The 27,551-nt window shown below is 43.5% G+C and overlaps 1 protein-coding gene across 1 annotated transcript in view; it reads left to right on the forward strand.

The window, feature by feature from the left end:
* The window catches only part of LOC133349904 (neurobeachin-like), a 515,983-nt gene that overhangs the window by 136,445 nt on the left and 351,987 nt on the right, over window positions 1-27,551 (forward strand). Inside the window, 5 exon segments of the mRNA XM_061563758.1 lie at window positions 20-120; window positions 750-845; window positions 9,948-10,069; window positions 11,716-11,842; window positions 26,093-26,128. Of these exon segments, the coding sequence (XP_061419742.1) occupies window positions 20-120; window positions 750-845; window positions 9,948-10,069; window positions 11,716-11,842; window positions 26,093-26,128 (482 nt within the window).

Genomic DNA, 27,551 nt, shown 5'->3' on the forward strand with positions numbered 1-27,551 from the left:
CCTGCTGCCGTGCCGGCAGACCTGCTGGTGGACATGCTGGGCGTGCTGGCGAGCTACAGCATCACCGTGCGGGAGCTGAAGCTGCTCTTCAGCATGCTGCACGGGCACGACGGAGTCTGGGTACGGTCACACCGAGAGACGTGCGGGTGGACGCGGGCGGGAATCGCTGGCTGCGTGTGCAGATGCCATTGTGGAGGTTATCGCAGGGGTAGTGTGGGCAGGGGCAGTGGTGGTGGGAGCAGTAGCAGTGTGGGGGCAGTGCAGCGGTGGGTGGGAGTGGTTGTAGTGGCAGCGCTTGGTTACTGCGTGTCCAGGCATTCCCGCAAACGCACAGAGGAACGTGCATGTGAATGCGTGCCCGAAGGGGAATGTGCACATTGGAAGCCTGCATCAAAGTAAGCACTGGATCGGTGGTCATCTCCGCGAGCGGCCCTGAAGCCAGTTGTGGAAATCCCACCGATCCAGGAGTTGATTTCATCACAAAACGGGTACCTATTTTATTGACTCCGATCTGACGATTGCATCGTCCCTGAACCTACACACAACTTAAACCCATGGCCGCAACGTCGCCAGTTCATATCAGCTTGGAGTGGTGAACCGCGTGTGCCGAATTACATTTTTTTCGTTCTTTTCACCCCACGCCTCCCGTCGTGTGCCCCGTTGTGCCGGTATGGTCTCACGGTGGGGCTTTGCCGTCCTCGTTGTGGTGGAACGCGTCCTCCTGCCCGCTCGCCCACCTGCTCGCTCAGCCGCGCCACGCCATCAAGCTGCTCACGGTGCTCACGCAGATGACGCAACGTCAGGGCCCGGATACCTTCTTCAACTTCCCCGGCCGCAGCGCTGCCGTGAGTGGCTCGCATATGCCGACACGCATACACTATATGTATATAACATATATATTGTACGTTTGCCCACTGACAAAGAAATGATCAGTCTATAATTTTAATGGTAGGTTTATTTGAACAGTGAGAGACATAATAACAAAAACAATATCCAGAAAAACGCATGTCAAAAAGTTATAAATTGATTTTCATTTTAATGAGGGAGATAAGTATTTGACCCCCTCTCAATCAGAAAGATTTCTGGCTCCCAGGTGTCTTTTATACAGGTAACTAGCTGAGATTAGGAGCACACTCTTAAAGGGAGTGCTCCTAATCTCAGCTTGTTACCTGTATAAAAGACACCTGTTCACAGAAGAAATCAATAAATCAGATTCCAAACTCTCCACCATGGCCAAGACCAACGAGCTCTCCAAGGATGTCAGGGACAAGATTGTAGACCTACACAAGGCTGGAATGGGCTACAAGACCATCGCCAAGCAGCTTGGTGAGAAGGTGACAACAGTTGGTGCGATTATTCGCAAATGGAAGAAACACGAAAGAACTGTCAATCTCCCTTGGCCTGGGGCTCCATGCAAGATCTCACCTCGTGGAGTTGCAATGATCATGAGAACGGTCAGGAATCACCCCAGAACTACACAGAAGGATCTTGTCAATGATCTCAAGGCAGCTGGGACAATAGTCACCAAGAAAACAGTTGGTCACACACTATGCCGTGAAGGACTGAAATCCTGCAGCGCACGCAAGGTCCCCCTGCTCAAGAAAGCACATTTACATGCCCGTCTGAAGTTTGCCAATGAACATCTGAATGATCAGAGGACAACTGGGTGAAAGTGTTGTGGTCAGATTAGACCAAAATTGAGCTCTTTGGCATCAACTCAACTCGCCGTGTTTGGAGGAGGAGGAATGCTGCCTATTACCCCAAGAACACAATTCCCACCGTCAAACATAGAGGTGGAAACATTATGCTTTGGGGGTGTTTTTCTGCTAAGGGGACAGGACAACTTCACCGCATCAAAGGTACGATGGACGGGGCCATGTACCGTCAAATCTTGGGTGAGAACCTCCTTCCCTCAGCCAGGGCATTGAAAATGGGTCGTGGATGGGTATTCCAGCATGACAATGACCCAAACACACGGCCAAGGCTACAAAGGAGTGGCTCAAGAAGAAGCACATTAAGGTCCTGGAGTGGCCTAGCCAGTCTCCAGACCTTAATCCCATAGAAAATCTGTGGAGGGAGCTGAAGGTTCGAGTTGCCAAACGTCAGCCTCGAAACCTTAATGACTTGGAGTGGATCTGCAAAGAGGAGTGGGACAAAATCCCTTCTAAGATGTGTGCAAACCTGGTGGCCAACTACAATAAACGTCTGACCTCTGTGATTGCCAACAAGGGTTTTTCCACCAAGTACTAAGTCATGTTTAGCAGAGGGGTCAAATACTTATTTCCCTCATTAAAAATGCAAATCAATTTATAACACTTTTGACATGCGTTTTTCTGGATTTTGTTGTTGTTATTCTGTCTCTCACTGTTCAAATAAACCTACCATTAAAATTATAGACTGATCATTTCTTTGTCAGTGGGCAAACGTACAAAATCAGTAGGGGATCAAATATTTTTTTCCCTCACTGTATATACGGTGACGCTGCCGCTGGCAGTGGCGCGCGCAAGCACAAATAACAAAAATTCAACACGTTAGTCAATTAACACTGCCTAGGGTAAAAATATATATATTTTATCAGTGACGTTTTGGCACCTGACTGTGCAATGAAGAAGTCACCCATTGCATATGTGTTCCTTCAAGGCCGTGTTATGCACGAATGTGTTAACAATATGCACGGTATGTATTTTGTGCAGTTGAAAATCTCTGAAGCTTTTACACTTTGTAGCATATACCCTTTATCTTCCATAACCCAGTTTTCAACTGTACAGTTCAAGCTGCTGTCTCATTCTCATGATTAAACGATTGCCGATAATTTTCGTGGACGTGCTGCGCACTGTGTATTCATGATGGAATTTCCCTATTAGCCTCCTATAAATTTGGACCAAGGGCTGTCAGCAAGCACCTATTAAGGTTGTGAACTGGCATGTATATGATAATTGGTTCTTTACCCTTCTATCTGGCAACAAAACTGACACCTTTTTATAAGGAGTCATGTTTGCATAGACCGCAATACCTGCAGTCATAATACAAACAAAAGAACATAACTCTGATAATGTGCACTGTCCTTGAAGTTGATTGGTCCACACCCGAGACAGCTTTCCTTCGAGCCTAGTCTCATATGGGTTGGACCAGATGACGCCAAAAGGCGCACAACTCAAGGACAATGCACCATCAGAGTATGAGAGCTCGGGGCAAGCATCTACACTATGGGGACCTCATTTGCCAGTAAAAAATATGATAATTGGTTCTTTACCCTTCTATCTGGCAACAAAACTGACACCTTTTTGCAAGGAGTCATGTTTGCATAGACCGCAATACTCTGATGGTGCATTGTCCTTGAGTTGTGCGCCTTTTGGCGTCATCTGGTCCAACCCATATGAGACTAGGCTCGAAGGAAAGCTGTCTCGGGTGTGGACCAATCAACTTCAAGGACAGTGCACATTATCAGAGTTATGTTCTTTTGTTTGTATTATGACTGCAGGTATTGCGGTCTATGCAAACATGACTCCTTGCAAAAAGGTGTCAGTTTTGTTGCCAGATAGAAAGGTAAAGAACCAATTATCATATTTTTTACTGGCAAATGAGGTCCCCATAGTGTAGATGGCATGTATATGTTGTAGGGGTAGTGTAGCCCACACCACACTGGGCCACTTGTGTCTCACCCGTGTTGAGGGAGGCTCAGGTGAGGTTCACACAACAAGTATCGGTGTTGTGCATGTCCAACAATTGGACCTGGTTGTGTGGGATAATCACCATTACTCTTCCATTCCCCCCCCCCTTCTCATGTATGGTAGGATGCATTTACATGGAACTCTAAGAGGGATTGTTTATTAAACATTTGTATTCATTTCAATGAATACAGTTATGTAAATCAGAAATGTTCATTATATTTCGGTTGATTTATTTTGAGAATGCCCAAGCGTAATAGGATTTGCACGCACACCAAAAACAAGTCTGCGTGCCACCCTGCTCACGTGAGCATTAGGTAGTGGCTCATCTCCATCTTGGTAGCCTTCGGCCAGTGGTGAAAATTCCACGTTTCTATGGTGGGACCTTGCTGAATTCTAGGAAGCACTCATTGTTGGTTGGCTACGTACTGTGCAAAAGAAGTTCAACATAAATTGTTGATCTCCCACAAAGCGGTGTACCCATGTTTGTGAGCACAGAGGGATAGACTGAATCTAATGTGTCCTTTGCGAGTTGATCATTCTGCTATGGCCCCAGATTTGCCACATTTCTCTACGTAAATTCACGGTCGCTGAGGGTCGGGCTGAGAGGGCCCCAAACACCAAGCAGGCCAGTAATAAACGGCACTATCGAAGGTGTAATAGAATTTCAGCAAGGTGAAAAAAGAGCACTTGGACAAAATGTACGATGGGAAGCAATTCATATGTGGAGCAGTGCGAGGGAAGAAGCAGAACGAGAGAGGTGGGGTGACCTGCAGTGTGGTGACTGAACACGGTACGTGTGAGATTAGATATACACATACACACATTTACTTGGAAAATATCATTTTCTCAGCTAGCAGCTGAGATTCTAAGTGACATTATCTGGAATCTTGCAGGACCTCAATCATAGCTATTCCATTTTCCCCTAGCAAGGGTGTGAGGAGTAATGTGATTGGTACGCGTTTATTAGGTAGCAGAAACATCGTAGGGAGTTTAAAGGGCCTGAAATTTATATAATGTAAAATTATAAATCAATGTGCATATGTGCTAGACTGGTAATAAAGAAGCATTGGTACCATATTAAAGTTACGTGATAAAAACTATAATCATGAACTTGGGCTTTTTTCTTTTCGTCTGAACGATGTTAAAATATGAACATTTCACATCGGTACAATAAAATCTACATTTTATAGTCTAGATTTAATTAAGTATCCCAATTAAGTATCCCAAATAAATAGATTTGAAGCACTGGTGTCAATACAGTAATGAAGACATTCAGTGTATGGTGAGCAATGTCTATTTATGCTGGTAATTAATGATTCATATTGACGATTGTGGTGATGGATGGATACCGAGATGGATACCTTATCTATGCTATAATGTTACTGAAGATTGTCCCTGGTGATTTTAACCTTTTCCCGTTCCGAGACGTCTGCAAATTGCTGAATCTCGGGAACGCGTAAGTGGTTAGCATTAACTATGTTTAGAGATGCATGTTTTTAAAGACATTGCACTCACCGTAGAGAACTCTAGTGACACGATGATAGCTGGCGCCAAGCTGTGTCCAATGCCCTCCTGCATGGCCTTGTGGGATCCTCGGGACTGGTGAAGTTATTTTGTTGGTTTTTCTTCCGATTCCGTTCCGATGATGTATGACCTCTCGTGAACCTGCTTACAACTAAGATTAAAAGCCAAAACATCTTCTGTTATCCCAAAGGCATCAGATGTGGGGCAGTGCTCCTTTCATTGGTGGCCACGATCCAGCAGTGAACACTCCTCATTCTTATGGCAAGGACCAGTATCTATATAGGACAACCACTTTTTTCTCATAAAAAAGTCATATCTATCTTATTAGCACCAAAGGAATGTGGCGTTGAATTAACCCCTTACTAGAATTCTTTCCGATGATGTACAATTACGTTATCGGAATGGGAAAGGGTTAACATCCCACTCTGGGCTGCTGCTCCACGCTCCATAGCACACGATGAGAATTGCATCCCCATTTTGGTTCACTTCAAAATTGTCGACTTTTGTCATGCGGGTGAGCAAAACAGGATTCATAATCCCCGTATCTACGGTTCAGTAGCTGTATGTATTAAAGGGATTTTTGATTTTACACTTCCTATTTTGCCAAACTTCTCAAGACGATGGAGACACTGTGAAGAAGAAAGTCTAACATTCCTTGTTTTAAGTTGTGAAGAAATATCGCGCATAAATGTGTGGCCAGTGGTACACTCACATCCACATTGGTTAGTTTGACTATAACGGAACACTCACTTTTGCCCCTATCGAGTTACCCCAGAAGCCTTAACTTAGTGCTGAGATGAAATTGAACTTAGGTCACTGAGACAGGAGAACGCTTGACTTTAAATTAAATTCTAATATGGCTTGTGAACCTTTGCCACTTCACGAGAAAAGTCAAGTGGACTGGCACAGGCAAAGCCATCTCATTACCCTTTAGGGTGTTGAGAATTCAGCATAAGAGACCACTGCAACTAAATATATACATCAAAATGACAAAAAATGTATCTCCTTAGTATCTCTTTCTCCCTCTATTCCATTATCGCTGTATTATTTGCCATTGTCAATGAGTTGTTGTTTTGACGTGCAAGCTGAGAATTTACAATTAAGAGTTGCGAATCAATCGAGATCAGGTCTTCGTGTTCGTTGTTAATTTGTGTCCCTCCTTGCTCCCTGCGGATGTGGCCAATCTTATTCTATTAAGTCAACCTCCATCTTTCCTCGTGGGAATCCCACTGTGTACGTGCAAGGAGCTTGCAGTGTGTCACTTGACACACTAGTATGGAGAAATGACGCTCCCAACAAATGATTCATTATTAAGAAATGCTCAACCCTATCGTGCTGTCAGCGGCAATTTCTTTCTTTATAAATTTAGTGTTGTCAGTAAAACACAATTAAATTATGTAACTACACCTCTCAATCCACCGTGACAATCATCACGAGAGATAGGTATTATTAATAATAACTACTTTTTGTCTTACCAGGTAAGGCCCACTGAGATAGAAAGGTTTTTTTTTCAGAAGCGACCTGGCCACAAATCATAGCTCAATGAAGTGGCTTATCATGTGGACATTTATACCAGCCGAATACTCGAAACACATGTTTCTAAATATGGAGGGAAAAACCAGAGGATGCAGAGAAGAATCCATGCAACCACGGGGACAACATGGAAACTCCAAATATAAAGGCGTCAAGGTTTTCCTGTATGCCAGCAGAGATAGTTAACATCTCGCCATCATGGCGCTCTATGAATATGCACTGCTCCTCTGAGCTTAGGAACTTGTGTAAAATATAAAAATGGTAAGTAACATTTATGCGATTGGTGATTTTGCTGTAATAGTTGATGCCCACATTTTTTTAGCTGTTGGGGTGACTGACTGGTAGATACATAAAAATGCCTCTAAATCGTACCGTCCGCAACCATGTCATAATTCAAATCTTCCATTTGTCAAATTACCAATCTGCTTTGGCTTTGATGGATTATGTGTTGGCGTTGAATTGCTCACTGAATCTAATTGTACATATCATTATCTTAGAAAGTAGATGCTGTATTTCAACAGGAGTACCACTTATTTATCTGAAGAAGATAATAATTAATTTGCATAGTGGCAGATTAACTGTACCGCGTAATAATTTTCAGTGGCCCAAATGCCCTCTCATGAACCTGCTTATAACTAAAATTAAAAGTGAAAGTCAAACATCTCCAGTTATCACATAAGCATCAGATGTGGGGCAGTGCGCATTTGATTGGTGGCCACGACCCAGCAGTGAACACTCCTCATTCTTATGGCAAGGACCAGTATCTATATAGGACAACCACTTTTGTATTATAAAAAGAAGAAACTAGTATCTATCTTATTGGCATCAGAGGGATGTTGAGTTGAATTAACCCCTCCCTAGAATGTTTTTCCTGACACTCTCCTGCTGTCGCGAACACAATTGCTCCCTGGCTGGGTATCATTGAAATTTACAATTATGCAACGGGGCTACTTGGCCTTTACTGCTGTTTACATGCTGGCATTGACAACAACTGAGTACTGTAAAGAAACTGGCCAGACCCACTTGAGCTCGCTCCTATTAAAGCGTGTCACCGCAGTCAATGGTATTGATGGCACCACATCTTACGATGGCTTGCTTTCTTTTTTCCCAGATCCCACGGCTTTTGCATGGTCAACATCTGACCTCCTAAAGGTCCAATCTTATATGGGAAAAGCGGTTCACTCCGAATTTAGTCCAAAATCTGGCTTCCAATTTCCCCCTTGGTCACTGTGTGCCATGGTGGAGAGATGTTAACTACCTCGCCTGGTATATAAAAGGTCGTGGGTTCGATCCTGACCCTGACGTCTGTATATTTGGAGTTTGTATGTTCTCCCCGTGGCTGCTTGGATTTTTCTCCGGGTCCTCCAGTTTTTCCCCCCACATTTAGAATCATGCCTTTAGAATATTTGGCTGCTATACATTTCCACATGATAAGCCACTTCATTGAGCTATAATCTGAAAAAGAGATATATAGCTCAGTGGGCCTTACCTGGTTAACATTTTTTTATTCTTTAGTTTTTTATACTGGCCTCAGGGTGCTCCTCCATCCTGCACCCGTGCCCCCGCAAACCTCTCTGTCTAATTATATCTGGAGAGCTTTCCTACAAAATATTCGGTCCTTTAACTTAATAATTATACTAATTATTTAATATTTGACCAAAACTATGCACCATTATTTTATTATTTTCAATGGCTGGAATGTGCTGGACCATGGGATTGGAACAGGGAGAGGGGAAATATTTAATTACAGTGAACCTCTAACCAGAAGTTGAACATGCCATCTACTCATTGAGAGCTTAGGGCTCTAGGCACAGGGCCATCTTAGCTGGGTTAAGATTTTCGCAACAGAAAAAACAAATCAATTCAGTGGCGCTGTGCCAAAATGACGATGAGGCCTGTGCACTTCTCTCTCAGTGGTCTTGAGCCAGTGGAATAATTTCCACAGTCCTATGGCGGGGGGGGGGGGGGGCATATTGTCAATTGTACCACTGCTATTAACCATTGCTGGTAGAAGGGAACCAATGCAGTTGTGTTAGGGCGTGGAATCCCTCAATAATTGGCCAGTTTCGTGGACATCCCGGGCTGCTGATTCCCTTCTATTGCTGCATTTAATTAAGTTGTAATAATTTTACTAAATACATCTACAGTATAACTCTAAAAATGCCCTTTTGTGTGCCAATTAGACCAGAACCCTTTGTACTAAACAAAGAGTTTCTCCAAAGTGATTTGGTGACATTTGCAAATGGATTGAACGCCGTTATGCATCGGAGCATCGTGCCGTAAATGTGTGTGTGTGTGAGGTACAATTTTATTTGTCTTGCATCAACTGTGCCCGGTAATCGGTGGGCTGGAGCAGAAAGCGTGGCTTTAAAATTGTGTAGTTCATATGCGGACATTCCATGCTGTTCCCTCAGGAATGTGGTATAGCTCTAATTTGCAGACACACAGACATGCATAACACATTTTCTATATGTGTACAACAAAAGTTATACTTTATGTTTGTTTTTAATGCAAGTCAAAGTGTCTGGTATGTGCTTGAGTTTAAATTTAGGCGCATATGAATCGTGTTTTCAGGTTATGTATTCGGTTTATGCATTCCTAAGCAGTCGTGGTTTTTCATGACTGCATATTTTACGAAAAATGGCTTTCGATAACGTGGTCATAAGGAATCCATGTTTACGTGATAGAAAAAATGGAGAGAAAAAAATTATTGTTGGAAATGATCACATAACCATTTAAAGACCTTTCGCAAAACTCAATACCATACCAGAATAAGGAGATAAGGGTGGCTGATCGAGATTAAGGGAGAGAGATGATGAAATTATAGGAAATAATTGTTTTGTACGCTTTGATTTGGTTAAAATACCGTTCATCTTTCCTGATAGTTCGTGTAATTCCTTTGCTGTATTGCTGTATCATCATTAGAAAGGTATGCATGGTTGCAAAGCAAGAATATTTTACCGGTAGAAAATGTCTGTTATTCAAAGGAAAAACGTATCCCATTTTCTGCCACTGTTGTCGACTTCTGGGAATTTAACAGTAGTGTTTTTATCATCGCAAAATTTACCTTTTTTGCTTGCAGACTTTACACAAAACCTTTTATGTGAAACATTTTGGCAGCTTCACAGTAGCGGCAGCACTACTAAAATAATGTCGTCCCATACGGGATGAGACCACGAGTCTCTGTAGCTTGCTGTGCGCATCCCATTCTGTCAACAGGCGATCGCCCTGCCACCCATTGCCAAGTGGCCCTACCAGAATGGCTTCACCTTCAATACGTGGTTTCGCATGGACCCGCTCAACAACATCAACGTGGACAAAGACAAGCCTTACCTGTACTGGTACGTGCGGACCACTATTCCACGCGCACACTTTTGTTTGTGTGGAACGGTATCGACAAGGCTTGAGACGTCTGGCAAAAACATAACCAAGCTTCAGCATGCACAACATTCTCTGGCACGTACCGTGACGGGTACTGCAAAATCCAACCTGTGTCCATCCAATGCTCGGTGAGCTGCATTGGCGTCTGGTTGCCGAATGAATACATTGTGAGGTCGCACTCATTACACACAAAGTGTTTGACACAAATGAAACACAAAACCTTGCTAATCTCGTCAAGGAGCATAAACCATCATGCAAACTCTGGTCATCATCGCAGCAGCTTTTGGCTAACCATTGAACAAGACGGTCACTGCATCATGCACTTTGAGGTGCGCATCTGCGACCGTCTGGAACTCTCTTACTTCCGATATAAGAAAGCCACTGGAAATATACATTGTTAAATCTAGATTGAAAACTCATTTCTTTTTATGTTTAGTTTGACCGTACCCCGCACCTCATATTCGCACAGGTTGGCTATGTACGGCAAGAAATAAGTTTAACATGGACAGTGGTGCACAAGCACCTTCCTTTGTCAATGCGCCCAGCTTATATATATGCTCCAAGCTCGTGTGCTGTTTCATTCAGACTCTGTCGCCTCGACGGACCTGGTTTTCACCTGAGGACGGCTGCTTGCGTTGTGGCCGAAACGTCGTGAGAATTGTTTTATTATGTTTTATTTTTATTATTTTATTACTTCCCTTCTACGTGACTTTACCGAAAGAACCAAGAACAAGCACACATCAATTGACAGAAAGCTCAACGCATCTGTCAATAACACCAGTGCACTAAAATAAAAAAATATATATATTGGCCTCTCTTCTTCGCAGTAAATGATGATCTCGAAATTTTACTATTGTCCAAAACCTTCCCTATCCCTATTGTGTATTGATGGATATTACTCGTATATGTCTATCCTTTTAGGGCAATGTTATTGAGGAATACGTTGAGTTGGCTTGTTTCAGGGGAAGGGGCCACCCATAAAAAAATGAGGTGGATGGGAGATGAGGAGATGGCGGTACATGAATGAGCTTCCAGAGCCTTCTGTGCAGAGTTGTCAGTGGTATCCCTTCGTGTGTGTGTTTTCTCTCTGGGTACTTAGGTTTCATTGAAGTAAATTTTATTTGATGTCAAGAGCCGTGAGATGACTGTTTTTGATGTGCAGAGTGCACGATATGAAAAAAGACCGATTGATTGATTTCCTCCTACCTTTCTTAACATCCCAATGCAGGACTCTGGTGACAAAACGAGTCTTGAGACGCAGTGGAAGCTTCTTTATAAATTGCAAAGACATCTCATTATCTGTGACACGATGGTGATGATTGACGAGGATGATGACAATGACGAAAAGCGGTGCGTGTGTGTGCGCGCGCACGTGCTTGTGGGGATCGGTCGTCTAGTGGTTGGCGCCCTCCGCTACAAACCCGACGACCCGAGTTTGATTCCCGCTCATGGCTAACACCAGTGATGATTATCTGAACCAGTCCTCCCCTAGGTCGTTAACAGCACTTTCCCCAACAGTCTGTTAAGGCTATACGGGGAATCTTTGTCTTTGTCTACCGTTTGGTGAGGCTATAACGGGTGATCTTTGTTTCTGTCTCGTGTCTAGCTTCAGGACAAGTAAGGGCGTGGGTTACTCGGCCCACTTCGTCGGGAACTGCCTCATCGTCACATCGCTCAAATCCAAAGGGAAGGGCTTCCAGCACTGTGTCAAGTATGACTTCCAGCCCAGAAAGGTAACTGCATCCCCCTGCAGACCACATCTATGGTTCGTTAACCCCGCCCTCCACCCACACACTTTCAAAGCGCCGTTGGCGTTGAATCTGCAGCAAGGGCCGGCGCTCACGAACGCGTGAGCAGAGGTCGACCAAAGCGCGCACCCACAGCCACTTAAGCCACTCGCTTGGACACTCGGACACTTGGTCATCATTCTGTTCGTGATCCACCGGGGCTCCGCTCAGCCTGTTGGCAGCATGCAATGGGCTCGGCCTTGACTGTAGGAAGGATGTGTGAAGGTGGAATTTGCTGGTGCATTGAGATGCATGGTTGTGCTCCGTGCCAGTGACATCAAGTAGCAGATTATTTCAGCCGCCGGTGTTGTTTGTCGTTGGTTGAAGCTCATTGTCCTGCCGGGCAGTGCTGTGGTTAGAGAATGGGGTTGTGATGTGAGTCCGAAGGCTGTGCAGCTCACTGTCACATGTGGGGTAAAAATAATACAGTCGTGTCGGAAGTCAACAGTTGTTGTCCTATGCAAAGATTGTCTTCTACCATGGGAATGTAGAAATTCCAACATTGGCTGCTGGCATCAGTCGGAACTGGGTTATATACCTCATTGCTCGTTTGAAGGTGAGGAACACTCAGACACGTCACTTGTGTCGAGATCTAACAGCCAAAAACTACAATTTGGCAGATGTATTTTTCAAAGTCTTCATATAATTTGTTGCTATTATGGCCTTATTGAACTGATATTATTATTGATTGATATAAAAGATAATTTTGAGTTTCTTATTTGAAGGTAATGTGCGGTTATACGATTTCCCACATTTATTTCAGTATTGGCATGAATTCACGTCTCATCAGTGTGGTGACAAACCATAGGACCAGGAAGCCGGGCTCCCGTGTGTTCATTGCCAAACCTCAGAAATTTACGTGGAAGCTTTAATTTACAATGTTGAAGTTTATTGTATGATGTTCAGTCGATCCAACCGTACATATATTGGGTGCCCATGACAATTGCATAACACCACACCCTGCCCGAGCTGTTGTCGCACATCAGTGGAACACCACGTGTGTATTTTGAAGGCTTTATCATAATTCAATTTTTTGATCGTATTCTCTTTTCAGGCGAGGATTGTAGGTGTGTCGTACTGGGTGGTGCCCGACTTAGGATGGATTCCCACCGCTTTTTTGACTTTCGTTGCGACCTTAGAACATGCTCACTCCGCCACGGCGCAACTTAGCCAAGCGGCACGGTCTTACCGTGGCCCCCCATTCGGGGGAGAGTTTCCCAGAGGGGCACGTCCTCCGTTCACACGTTTGCCGCTCGCGAATTTGTATACCCTCCTTTGTGATCATGTTGCGGGTTCAATAAAAACATTAAGAAACAACAAAAAAACGAAGCGGCAGGGTGGCAGCGCAGTGGTAATACTCGTGCCTTGTCGCAAGAAGCGCTTGGGTTCGATTCCCAAATTGGGTGGTTCTCTGTATGAAGTTTATTCTCCACGGGTTTCCTCCACGTTTGCTAGGTTCCTCTCAAAGCACACAAACATCCCAATGCTGATAAATTACCTGCAAATTTGTCAATTTGGGTAGCACACAGGAGCAACATTTCCCTTGGCTCCACCCTTCTTCACGCCACCTCAACCCCGTTTGGCCTGCCGGTTCACGCGGCATTTCAAAAGTACACCATCTAGAATCTGGGACGCCCGTGACTTCACTTAAGCGAGATGTAGGTGGGACGTGGCGCGTTGAGTAACCCAGAGTGAACCCACCTTCACTGTTCACGTTATTGAAATGTCAATCAAGGGTGATCTCACGTTGGTCGTTTTTTTTGAGGCTGCTTAAATGAGTGGTTCCATGGAGAGACTTGCTCCCTCACCATAGCAATGAGGAATTTCCATCGCCGGCTCAAGATTGCCAACGGGGATGAGCGCTGACCCAAATGTGCGTTTGAGCGTGGAGACACTTTAACTCAGTTCCCAGTCAGCTTTCACCCGGTATAATTGAAAAGTATCCATACGCTCGTGCGTTTTGTGCACACAGCCGCGATGCGGCATTAAATATTCTCTCATCTAAACGTGAGGGCGAACAAAGCGTGAGGGTGTTCAATGGAAAGAGCCATTCCAGGGGTCTTGTGCATCCACCGCATGAACCTCTTTTACTCTCACCAATGGTACACCATTGCTCCTACAGCAAGTTCCGCCCACCATGCGTCTGCTGTACAGAGGTCATAGCATTTGAACCGACGGTGTTATTACGGAAAAGAAAGGCTGCAATCGTGGCAAGGCAATAAACCGTTGCAGCAGAGGCACACTCTGAGGGGCTCTTTTCGGTTGGTTGCATTAACATCACTTCGGCGTGACCAGAGAGCTGTGCCTCTTTTTAAAAATAAGGTGATTTCATCAAGGCTGGCCCCGTATGTGATCAGGGGGCCGTGAGTCTAGCTGTTTGGATATATGAGCTGGCTCTGACCTCATCTTGATCTACAAAGTCTGCGAATATTGCGCCTTGCAGCTTGCACGCAGGCAAGCTGCGCGAGTGATGCCGTAGCGTCGAGCTCGGTGCGCAGCAGCAATCCCAGTCGGCGGGCGTCCTTGCCTCTCCGATGTAAAAAAAAAACCCATCATCATCAAGGTGGGCGCTCTTCTCTCCTGGCGCCCACCACTGGCGTGCGGTGGAATCCACGTTCCCATGGCAGGGCCATTTTCCCTAGGAAAATTACTGTTGACTTTGTTACTCACTTTAGTACCAGTAATGGTTATTAGAATTGCAATTACAGCCTGGAGGTTGCCAGTTCAATCTGTCGGTGTGGCAGTTTAAACAGTGGCCATGTTTATTAATTCCTCTGGCTTCTGTCCACCCAAGTGGTATGAATGGGCACATCAGAGTTATCCGATTTGCCGGTTGAGGTTGGTGCGCGTTAAAGTCTGGGTACTTTCACCTCTTCCAAGAAGTCTGGTCGGTGTGAAAGAGTAGGCCAAAATACCCTCCGAACTTCAGTCCTCCGTGCGTGAGCTGGCATATTCCAGGGCTCCACCTTTACCTTCTTGATCCAGAAGGGAGGCACAGAGTAAATCAACCCATCGCCACGAGGTGGTAAACTCGTAATCTTGCAGATGTGAGTCAAGTGCTCAAAGCACAGTGGCACCCAGCGGGATGTAACATGTCTCGATAAGAGATCCGATATACTCAAGCCACTCTTTGTTGTCGAAATGCAATTTTGTTTCCCAGCTACAGGGAAAGTTTTCACAAACGCATCTGTTTACATCACTTACTATCTGGGCATGGGCCACAGCAAGAGTTTCTCCTGTCTGCATACTCTTTGGATCATTCGGTAAAGTCAAGTAGATAGATTTATAGAAAATATATTAAGTATTAATATATAAAATACGTATATAATTATATAATGGTGCCTATGTAATTATATAATAATTCTTAGTTTTCTATCTACGTGACTTTACCGAAAGACCCAAAGAGTATGAATCCCTACAGTCACGAAAGCTTTAAGTCAAGATTTCTCCTGTCCTTGTGTAACCAGCTTGGAAACCCTGTTGCCTCTTCCTGTCATGCTCACAGAGTTATGGCCTTTCAAGAAAAATCAGAAAACTTTCACCATTAGTTGGCTTATCTGCTTCACTGCCTGAACTCATTGTTTCCTGGATTTGCTGGCTCAGGTCCATGACATGGCCCATAAGTCCTTTGATCCAACAAAGCTGCCACTTTCTGTAATTTAATTGAAACTCCGAGGTGGTGGGGGGTCGCAATAAACGCCTAACCCCGAGGTGCAGTTTCGCTGGTGCGGTGCGTCGCGGGGTCAGAGATACACAGAATATTTCTGGATTTTTTTTCGTTTCCTTTAGAATTAAATTATAAGCTGACGGATGAACGATGCTATTGCCTCTTTCAGACGAAATTATGGATATGATAACAGCAGGATTGCTGATAGAACTGCATTTGGCACCGCGTATTATTATTTGTGACGTCGCATACATTGTATGGACAAATAAAATAAATCACACTGATTTATTTTATTTTATACCTATGTGACTTTACCGAAAGAACCAAAGCATATGGATTCCTGCAGTCACGAAAGCTTCAAATAAAGATTGTGTGGACAAGTTGTTGCTTGAGAGGGAATGGAATAAGGAAGCAATGGGGGAGGCTTTCACATCTGGTAGCTCTTGGGCCAATTTTAAGGCAGTGATTTTCTCTTTTGTGCCTCCTCAATGTTTGGGCCAAATAACATTCTGGCATAATGGAACAATAGTTTGTGAAATTGAATCATCACTTCAAATTGGAATGACTCATTTCACGTGAAAATGGAGTTTCGGACAAAAATAAATAAATATAAAACAATAAAAATTCATTGCCAGCAAATGAATGTAGCGTAGTGTCGCTAACGCTGCTTCCTGATAAACACACACCCTCTCTGCTCTGTGCAATAAACATTTCCCACACCACATATAAACACAGCTTGCTTATGTGATTGATACGCTGGCAATACAAAATGAAATGTGCAACAACAGAAATTTGATGTGTTCTTAGCTTCCAACAGGTTTTCGTCACCAATGCGATGCTCCGTATTCATTTTTGGTTGAGGCCACGTGGTAGATTTATGCCAAAATTCTTGCCGTGAACGAGGTGCGTTGATGTTGAATCCAGTCGTAAAAACTTTAATGGTTAGAATTTAATCAATAGATTGGCACCTATAAATAATATCTTTAAACGTGACTCCTGTGGCCTAACCCAGACCTCACGTCGAAAACATTTTGATAAATTAAGAATAAAGATGGAGACTTTGTAAATAAACAAATCCTGATTCGCATTATCCACATTTCCATAGCTGCTGCTTCGATACCTTTCCCAGACTATGCTGATATTGTATAAAAAAGGAACCTCTATAACCACAATGGAGATACAAAATCCTAACTTTCCTTCTGCGTAATGCTTTAATCTTACAAACTGGCCATTTCACTCATCACTGCGATCTGCGCTCCAAGACCAGTTAACTAACTCCCTTATTCACTTGAGGATTATTCAGAGCAACCATCGCCCCATTACTGGCAGAACGGTGCCTCCGGCCACTCCGTGAATTTGAACCTTCTCTCAGATCGGGGGGTCGATTCACTGGGCCAAGTTCATCTATAATGCACGCACAAAGTACATTTGTTCCTTGCCTACCCAAAGTGTTCAATCAGGACCAACATCCAAAAAATCTTACATGCCCTTATTCTCTGCAAATGCTCCAAACCCCATGGATATCCATCGCTTCCAAAACGTCCATGGTTTACCTTCTCCATATAAATTCACAAATTCGTGCCGAGCTGTCGATTGCAACCGCTTTCGACTCGTACACCCTTCTTTATATCTTCGTGCAATAGTCACCCTGTGTCCAGTATAACATTTCCGTAACTTGATTGTAATTATACTACGATTAGTCTAAACATACTTTATTAACGTTCTTTTATTTTGCAGAATATTTAGAATTAGTTACGTGACGCAGGTTTTTACACAGAATATAATTTTTGCCCTGATTTATTTGTTTTTCTTTTGTCATTTTGGTGACCCAGTGTCACTCTTGAAAATGAGACACACCCTGCTCTTTTGAGTTCTCATCTGGGTCAACAAAATGAACTTGGCAGCTTTAAACATGTTGAAATTATTTCCGCTTATGTACCGCTTGTTGGCACTGGATATATTTTTGTGTCCATTTTTCCAAGGGATCAAATAATGGAAGCTTGAAAAAAAAAACACTAAACAAAGAATTTAGGAACCCATTCTGATACGTTTCATATTCACTTGGCTTTCTGGAACACGGCTTGGTTCACAGCCGCATGTTGTATCTGAGACAAAGTGAGCTCGTCATAAATGCATTTCACTGCAGTCAATGTATTTATTCAGAGGTCAGAGGCGACAGTGGCAATAAGTAGGTTGACACGTTATGCATTGTACACTGCTTTTCCTGATTGCATGTCAATGTTGAATTATTTTGTGTATGTTTGCCTGCAATTTACCGTTGCTGTATGATTTTACTCAATTGTATTAACGGTAAGCTTTTGCAATTGATGAGTAGCAAATTTTTGAGACCAAAACGTACGGGTTCCGGAACAAAACGCTTATTAGAGATGCCATATTTATTGTAAATAAATGTAAGTGGGCTTGGCCAGGAGCCGTCGCGAGGGGAGATGATCGTTGATGAGCAATATTGGTGATGGAAATGCCACCAAATTGGAGAGCACGCATCAGAGTATGATCACTGCAGAGGTAGAGCGATGAGTTCAGATTATGCGTAGGAACAAGATACAGTATCGTGTCTCAGGATGGTGAGGAATGGCTGTGATTACTGAACAGATGATCACTTGATTGCATTTCTTATGTCATTATTCAACATCACACGATTGCTTAATGGTATTTTTTCACTCTATAATTAGCATTGCTAAAGCCCACCGCTGTTGAGATGTAAATGACCGGGGGCTTGGGTCTCCCAAATGAACTCGCACGACTATTTCCCTCGGCTTACCCGCTCCATATGTCACTCCGATGTGTCGGCACGCTCACGGAACACCCGAGCATCCATTCACGGCAAAAATATATTTATAAAAAATGTTATTAGAGAAAACCATATTGAGTACGTGGAAGAATCACGAACCCCCCTCCCATGCTCAATTGTTGTATACATTAGGCCCAATCTCAGCGCTGGAGCATCTGAGCTATAAGCTCAGCGACAAGGAAGAAGAATACACACGTGCATGGGGTCCATTCCTAAACCTTAGAACAGTCTTATATACCTGAGCCCAGAATGGCAATGCCCCCCCTCCCCCCTCCCCCAAAGAAAATCCCCCCCCCCCCGCCTGCTCTGACGAGTTTGGTGTGCCTGATACTGTCGATGCAACTGGTAATGCCGTCTAGAATGTCAGGATGTTGCAATGTAAGATATGAGGGAGGATGTGGAATAAAACATATTTTTACCTACGTGTTAAACTAAAAAATGTTTAATTAAAACAAAACATTTTATTCGAGAAATTAATACGTTGGGCAGATGGTAATTAATCTGCATAAATCCACACTGCAAAGGGACAATATTACTCCATCCTAAGGGGGGTCTGGGAACCGTGTTGGCGGAATACAGGGATGCACTTTATTGTAATATCGACTCCAATTACTTAAGAGTAACCACTTATTTCCCCTTGGAATAGTGAATGGCAAGCATCCTGTATATTAACGTCATCAAACTCTAATTAAGCTTTTGGTTGAGGGTGAACCATTATACTCAGTCTTCCTTCAGGTTGTGGCCACTATATTCCACCAGGCTGCAGGCAGCAGTAAGCAATCAAACTATGCAACGACACACACGAATATAAAAATGTTAAAAGGATTAGTTGTGCCATCGCACGTCGGTGCAACGTCGAGGGGATATGCCCCGATCTATCCTTGATGACGGGACGCAGAAATCACTGGGAAGTGCACGCTCGATGAAAAATCTGCGGCAGCCCCAGAAGTGGTTCCTCCACCTCCCTTTGAACATCAAACAAAACGGTTCGTGTACCATTGACACCGCTCTCGATCCGCAGCAGCTCTGGGGTGAACGGCCGCGTTATAGCACAAGCAATGGTTATTCGCTTATTTGATCAGGAGCTCGCAATAGCATGGCTGCTTTAATGAGGCTGATTGCTCGGTGTAGTCGTTGCTTTGTCGCGCTATTTGTGAAAGGCTTTGTGCTCCTTGAGGTTGATGCCTTGTGTATGCATATGAACGAGTTTCCTCTACGTGATGCACACGCCACCTATATTATGCAAGTTCAGTGGATGCTCAGCTTGGTCTTGGGTTTCATTTATTGAACATATTTGAGCAATCTACTCATTGTTTAATGACGCAGCTGTTGAGGAGGCCTTAGCCTGCCCAGCAGCTGCTGTCGCAGGCCCAGCTGGTACCGTATTCTCCAGATTATAAGCACATTTTATTTGGGGGAGGCGGGAGGGGGTTATAATCTGGTTGGTGTGTGACAAGATTTGTATAACCTTTAATGACACCCGGCACAGGTTTGGGGGCGCATCTTACTTTGCAGAGCATCTTATAATCCGGAGAATGCGTTAGACGGCAGTATGCACCAGGCAGGCAGTGAGCACCTGCAGGCAAGGAGTAGAAACGCAAGGCAGCAGCAGCATTGCTGATGACAATAACACGGCAGGGGCGGTTTCTTCATTAGGGCGATTGGGCGACGCACCACCAATGTCATTCAACCACAGAGTCACGCTAGCCGTCACTGTCAGCCTCTGGATATAGTCCAATCAGCGTCATGTCACGTTCTGTGGAGTACCGCCTTCTTTTTGGGCGATTTCACTCCGGCTGAGAATCGCCCCGAGTGGTCCCATAGACTTACATTGAAAGATGTTTTTTTAGAACGGGGGCGCTGCAATGCATTCTCTATGGCTTCCGGGAGGGCTCGCCCTAACGTGCTTACGTCATCATACGTGCTAACGTCATCATACGTAAGCACGTTTCATCCAACAATATAATTTATCGCCACCTAGTGGAATCTTTAATAAAATAAACTTGAGTGGTTTGTTTTAATAGTGAGTATATAAACAAACAAGATGTATTGTAAAAGTCACTTTATTTTTCATTAATATTAAAGAAGTGAAGTTGCCTTTACATGCTTAAGCTGTTAATTTATCCATTGCATGGGTGGACCTTATCCTTATCAATCATCCAGACATTTTCCCCCCTGAGAGATTTTGCAGGAGCCGCCACTGTAACACGGTAAGCTCTTTTGGCAAGCCCTGTGTCAGTGGTAGCCATTCAACGTTACTCTGTTCCGTACCAATCACCACTGCCTGCTATGAACATTGCTACCAATTGTGTCTCTTGTAATGGTAGTCCTTGACCAAGGCAATACGTGACTGTGATTTTGAACTCGCATTCTCTTCTGATGGAGCTCTAATCACAGCACCGTGCCACCAGTAAAATAGATCACTGTCAAACGTAACCAAAATTATTAGGTTATATACAAATGGCTAAGCGCAGACCTATGGGACTATACAATAGATATAATTTCCTTTGTCTTCGCAACTGAGTGGCAATAGCATAGCTGAAACCCATAGAGCCTGCTGGGATGAATTGGATTGCCATAGTGGTTAATGCACTTGCCATGGCATGTGAAGTCTCTCTTCCATCAGGCAGATGCTGTGGGGCGCCGTAAAATAGTGTCATCTGCTACACAGTGAGCATCACTGACCCTGACGTGGCATTTGTAATCGTATGTCTTTCTGCGCTTGTTATCTTCATTGTTAAAATGCCAGGCCTCAATTTGAACTGATGTACAATCGTGTATTTCTCCCGTTAGCTAGGAATTATCCAAATGTTCCAATATAGGATGCCGTTAAAATAGACTGGGCTCTTCAGATTCAGTGAGGCTTGGTTGAATAAATGATGTTATGGTATTATTAATATTATGCATCCCATTCTTGCAACTGACCAGGTGGCATTTTCTCAAAATCAGAAGGTTTGAAATTGAAATCTCAATCAGGTGTTGATTCAGGCGATCATCTCCTGCATCATAAAAGTGAGTACTGTCGTTAACCAATGGAAAGATTGGACCCGCCATAAGAACGTGGAATTTACACAACTGGTTCAAGGCTTCCAATGGAGATGAGTAGGGAGAACAGGGCTATGCCGGTCTCCGAGCTGAAAAGAGAAATCAATGGTACAACCAATTATAAATTACAGTGATATCAATTGATTTTAAAAGGATGATACCCTATCAGATATTGATTGGGAAAACATTGTCAATGGTTTGCATGGAAACATTTGACATCTTTTTTTTGCCTTTCTATTTTCGTTCTTTCCACGAGCTCGGTTGATGGGAATGTTGGGATGTTAAGAATACAGACAATTGGGAAGGAGAAATAAGGCCAGCTTTAGGTCCTTAGAGTGCACGACTTTATTCCTTAAATGTGTATCCTGGACATGCCCCTAAATTATGTTGCATTCTTCATGTTTGTGTGAATGTTGTTTATTGCCGTTCATTCCATTGGTCTGTGACAGAACATAATCCTGCTAAGCCTCGTGCAATCCTCAGCCTATGGGCAAGCTGGCAGAACAGCAAGCTTCGCCATTCTGTGACCGAGTTCTCATTTTAATAAGACTGGAGGACATAGCGTAGTGTCTTAAAATGACATACATCTTATCTGGAGGTGAGCACAAAACAGTATAACCCGTAAAAACAAAGTTTTTCACTATAAATCCTTTATATGCGTGGCGGCTAGAGTCCTCTCGTCCTCTGGCTTGAGATGGCTGCCACCTATGGGTCAGATGATTGTCTGCCAGCATTAAGCAATTGGTAATAAAAAATTTTTTTCTCTAAACAGTGTAAAATTTTGGAAAAAAAATTTCACGAAAATTAATTGTCACGCACAACGAGTCTGTGTGGAAAATGTCAGCTCGATTGGATCACGGTAAGTGTGTTAAAAAACGACCGAAAGATTTGCACGGTCTTAAGCAAGCAAGCAAGCGAACTTAATATAAAGGATTTAAAAAAACCTCCTGCAGCAATGGTCCCTCATCGTCACTTTACAGTTGGCACTGAGCATTTGCATAGATCTCTCTGAATGAAAAAGTAATTTGGATCTCCTTTCCACGTCTCCTTCTGCTGCTCCTGCCCCACCCTGCTCGTCCGGTGAGTTTTGCACGGGAATTCATGAACCACTTTAGAGAAGCATTACTGTCAACTTTAGCCTTGGTAGGTGTGTGTGTGTGTGTGCTTGAGCTAAGTGGGGAGCAGTAATGTAGCAGTTAGCACGTTGCGTTAAGAACCCGGCCACCAGAGTTTGATTCCTGCTCAGCCATCACCAAAGTGACGATTATTTGATCTGGTCCCGGGCCTCCCATAGGTCGACTCATCCTCAAATGCTCACTAACAGCATTTGCCCCAACAGTCTGTTAAGGCTGTACGGAAGATCTTTGTCTTTGTTTGAGCTAAATGGCTGCACGACACAGACGTGAACTCCATAAAAACTGCAGGAAAGGAAGCCTCTGCCTTTTTTATGATTTCAGGATCTGGCACGTTTGGAATATAATGTGGAATGATGGAACGGTAGACGTGAGGAAGATGAGGTTGTATCGTACGTGGAGTATCTGCGCAGAACTGGGTAGGCCGAGTGACCAAGAGAGGCGTTTGGTGGCATGCAGAGTGTGGTGGAAATGAGAGGAAGGACCAAAATCCAGATGGTGGGAAATTACAAGAGCCTATGGCTGGGATGAGTTTTGGTGTAGACGGTGCAACAACGACGAAAGGATCTGGTGGAAGAGTGGTGAGATGGGTTGAGAGTCAGCTGCCTTGGTGAAGGATTCACCTCTTGATCAACTTGCTTCGAAGCGTTTGTCCTGGTTCACTTTGTTAATGAGTGAGACATTTTGATTCTGCCCAGGTTGGGGCCCCTGGGCTGTTGTTTGCGCCAAAACCACAGGGAGAGGAAAAAAATATGCATCCTGTTCAGTTTCAGTTTGCATTTATTTGGTGTATAGCCCTGTGAGCCATTCGGCTCTTTAATTGGGTGCAACCGCAACAAACAAAAAACAAAAACATGAACAAGAAAACATCTTAAAGTGACTATACGCAAACAGAAAAATCAAGGAAAAAACATCAAAATCTTCCAGAAAAAGCACCGTATACCAACGCTGCATGCAAAAATCCCAGTGGAATGCAAGTCCAACAACAACCACAAGACAACTTAGATGAAAGCCATCAGTTTAACTCCGTGCTACAACAAACATGGCCAAACCAAAAAACGTTTCGAAATCACCAAAATAAAGCCATAAAAGCAATGTAATAGTGATCATCGGAACAGTGACCGAAATTTCACAATAAACAACATGTCCCACCAAACCCTGCGTCCTGTTGGTGGGTTGCTCCGCAGCGACGGCACAATCTTTATGACAGGCCCTTTTGCACAAATCCTTTGTTGGTTGCACCACGTTGCTCGTCAGCACCGGCACCTGCCAGGAGACTGGTTGTGGAGCCAAGCCCTTTGGAGACGGCAGGGAATTTGCCTTTATGCATGCACACGTTTAGCCACTTACACAAGAAAGCACTGCCACACAGCATCAGCCGCTCAAGTTTTTTGTTGTACGTATGTGTGCGTGCGTGTAAGTTCTGTAGATGTGTAGGTTTTTTGGGTCGTACTGGGATGGGTGGCCACTCAAGCACACGAGAGAGGCGTGGCAGGCAGGTGGGGCGGTGGGCAATGCAGCAACATCCATTGTTGTTCTGTACTTGGGACTGTGCGACGAGGGGAGGACCTCATCCAGTAGTGGTTTAACTAAGCGTACTGTGCATGCATGTGGTTTTTTAACCTTTAATCCTTAATGTGGCCTTAAAGTGCACATCGCCTGGCACAAGCGCCGTGGTGACGTCACCACAACTTAGTGGCGAATGGCGGTTGTTGTTGTATTTAATCGGCTCATATTACCACGTGGTTAAACAAGCAATTCACTGTTGAGTTGAATCATGGCCCTTAAATAGTGATTATGCATTGAACTGTGAGGCCGTTGAATAGTTGCGGGTCTCCTTTACTAATTATCGCGCTCATTACATGCACATGAACACTTAAAAGTGCATAAACCGAGACAGCCAAATAAGCCAAAGCGTCTCCCATCTCAAACAAGCAATGGGGCAGTACTAACCCGCATTAATGGCCCAGAAATATTTGCTGGAAAATCCACATTCTAAGGGGCAGAGCCCAGTTTCTTTATATGACAATCACTGTTGACTTCCTACATCGTGGTAGGATACTTACTTTATCAACCTTGCAGGATATTTCACCACAATTTGGATGTGTGAACTTCCTTCTTGTGAGGAAAACTCTAACAGCAGTCAATCCAGCCAGATATATCTGTTCGTACCTAGATTGCTGTACGTACGACTGTATTTTCCACATTTGTACTATTCAGTTTCAACTTATTACACTCATTTTACTGTACATTGCATCTTATAATTCACCAATAGATGTAAAGGTGCGTGTCCCTGCAATTGCTTTCTCGACAGTCTTCGGCACCGCACGGGAGACGTTCATTATTCTCTGCAACTGTGATAGCACATTCGATGTTATGCCCCTTCGATAGAGCCGCAATGTGGCGGATCAAAGAGCCTCATGCGGCTTGGGGTAGACGCTGGTTAGCCACCGCTGTCTGAGTGGAAGAGCCTCCACTAAGAGGTGGTTCGCGACACCCCCTAAAAGGGGTCTTTGGCCTACCCTTTCACGCTGGCCAGACAATCTTGGAAGATGTGGGGGCGGGCCCGTTTACACTGCTGGGTGCGCGAAGGCAGTAGGAATTTGTTTGTAGACTTGTTTATTTCTTTATTTCTCCTGAAAGAAATTCAGCTGGATAATTCTTGGAGATAGGGGGCACCTTTGTACTCAAGGGTGTTCGGGCAAACACATGGGGACACATGTACAGACGTTCATGCCACCTGCCCGTTGTTTCAACTGCCACATGACGACACGTGTACGCACGTTCATGCAACCTGCCCAGGAGATCAAATTGGCGACCTAGATTGCAAGTCCAGTGTGATAGCAGCCACTACCACAGCAGCAGCATCGCTCCGAACGCACGTACACACGCGTATATTTATATGTTGATGTGACTCGTTCACAAGCGTGCGTGCAATGTAATCGCGGCGTCAGTGTGTGAGTGATCAATGGTTGGATTATGCATTGCGAGAGAGTGATTTGAGTTGTATTAGCTGTGACGTGACGTGACTCTTAATTCCATTCAATTTCATCAGTGCAACAAGATATTTAATGGCCAGATGTGGCATCGTTTTCAACAGCGGTGTTTTTCAACAGATCTGCGGGTGCAGCCTTCATCATAGAATTATACAATGCATTTCCCTTTAGATAACCAGTCCTTACTGAATTTAGCATTTTTCTTCAATTACAGAATTTCTATTTTATTAGTAAATGAACTACCCATTGGATAAATTACTCAGTTGGGGTTGCGAATACCATTTTTTTGCCCTCATTAAAAAAAACTGAAGTTTGCATCGTAATTTTACCACATCAATCAATGTTATCTGCGAAATCATCACCTAATGACATGATGTACATTTCATCTGTTTTGTGATATGAACCGACAGAAATGAGATCCTGTGTCTCCATCTGTGTTTTTTGTGCGAGTCATCTTTTTTTTTAAGAGCACGGTGTGAAAAATACATTAGTAATTATTTGTTCATGTCTCCACATGTCTCCCTGTCTAAACCCTCTCCTCAGAGGTTTAAAGCTGCCGGTGCTGCAACTGAAAATTTGGTGCTGTATTTTTTTTGTTGTTTACAATAATTACCTTTGCTTTGTGAGCTTTGTTAGTCTCTTCCTTGTAGTGCGATACAAAGGGTGGTCAAATCATTCAGTGAATGAGAAAAAAAAATAGAAATAACATCATACGTGAGGACACTCGTAATTAACATGACTCCTTCCCGCGATGAATCGAAATTTTACGAAACGGGACCAGAAGGACTAAGAGAAAACCCGTTCATGCAACTCCGTGGCGTCTTGTGTGCACACTTCAAATGCTCATCACTGGAATTTGACCGCTCTGTGTAACTCGATAGCTTTTTTTTGCTCTCTTTCAAAAATCTTTTCTGGTTGTAAATATGATCAGCATTTATGGTTGTAAAGTTTACGTTTTATTATAGAATGTTTAATTGCATCTGTGGTTTACACCATCGGACTAATTAAAAGTGTGTTTTATGGTGATCCTTTCAATTACCGCAGTATTTATGAATTTAAATATAAACTCAATAAATGTCTCATTCTGTGCGGTATATGATTTACTTATCTACATGTCTATTGTTAAATGTGTTTCTGTTATGCTGCACTTTTTTTATTTCGCTGTGTTTCAAGTAATAATGCTTGTTTAGCTCTCAATGTTTAACCAAATGAAACATTACAGAGGATTATCTCAAATTGTGCATGGTACACATTTTTTTTGTCAATCTTGTACTGTACTTTCCATACCAGTTCATTTGCAGTGACTCAAATCTGGATAATTATTAATTCACTTTTAATTCCTTCCCAGCTTCATGCAATCCCTATTTATTTTGAAATGACTGATTGATTAAGTCTCTGATTCGTTGAATTTAATGTCGTTATAACTCGATCACTGCATGTGTGCGTTTATATAAAGAGGACAAATTTATATGACGTCTTACAAAGGACCAGCCAAACTGAATATGAGATGCGGGAAATGTCAAATCAAACAATCGTGTCATTGAGCATTTTTCGGACCTTTAAAATATTACATTAGTTGTGTTTAAAAGCACAAGGCAGTCGAGGTTGTCACGAGGCTTTGTTTCACACAGTATATGTATAATCAGTGCAATCAGAATATCAAAACCAGGAACCTACACTGGTAAATCCCCCAATGTTTTTTGTTTGTTAGCGTGCAATAAGATCGCCGCACCTTCGCGTGTACTAGTTGATTACTTTTGGTTATTACGTTCATGTTTGTAAAATTACAACATCATTTTGAAAACAGGTCAATGTTGGAAGCGATCGAAGTCGGCTGCTTCGGTTGATGTGGAAACATCAAGCAGCCAATGCATCGCAGTAAAGATTCATCAGCTGCTCACGTTTCTACCGAACACATGAATCTGAGTAAAGTTCATGGTAAAATTAATCAAGTAGTCGGATTACATAATTACAGTGCTTTGAAAATACCAAATATAGAATG

This window comes from Lethenteron reissneri, chromosome 32 (genome assembly GCF_015708825.2).
Source record: "Lethenteron reissneri isolate LAM-NWPU_2019-01 chromosome 32, ASM1570882v1, whole genome shotgun sequence".
In the NCBI taxonomy this organism is placed as follows: Eukaryota; Metazoa; Chordata; class Hyperoartia; order Petromyzontiformes; family Petromyzontidae; genus Lethenteron; species Lethenteron reissneri.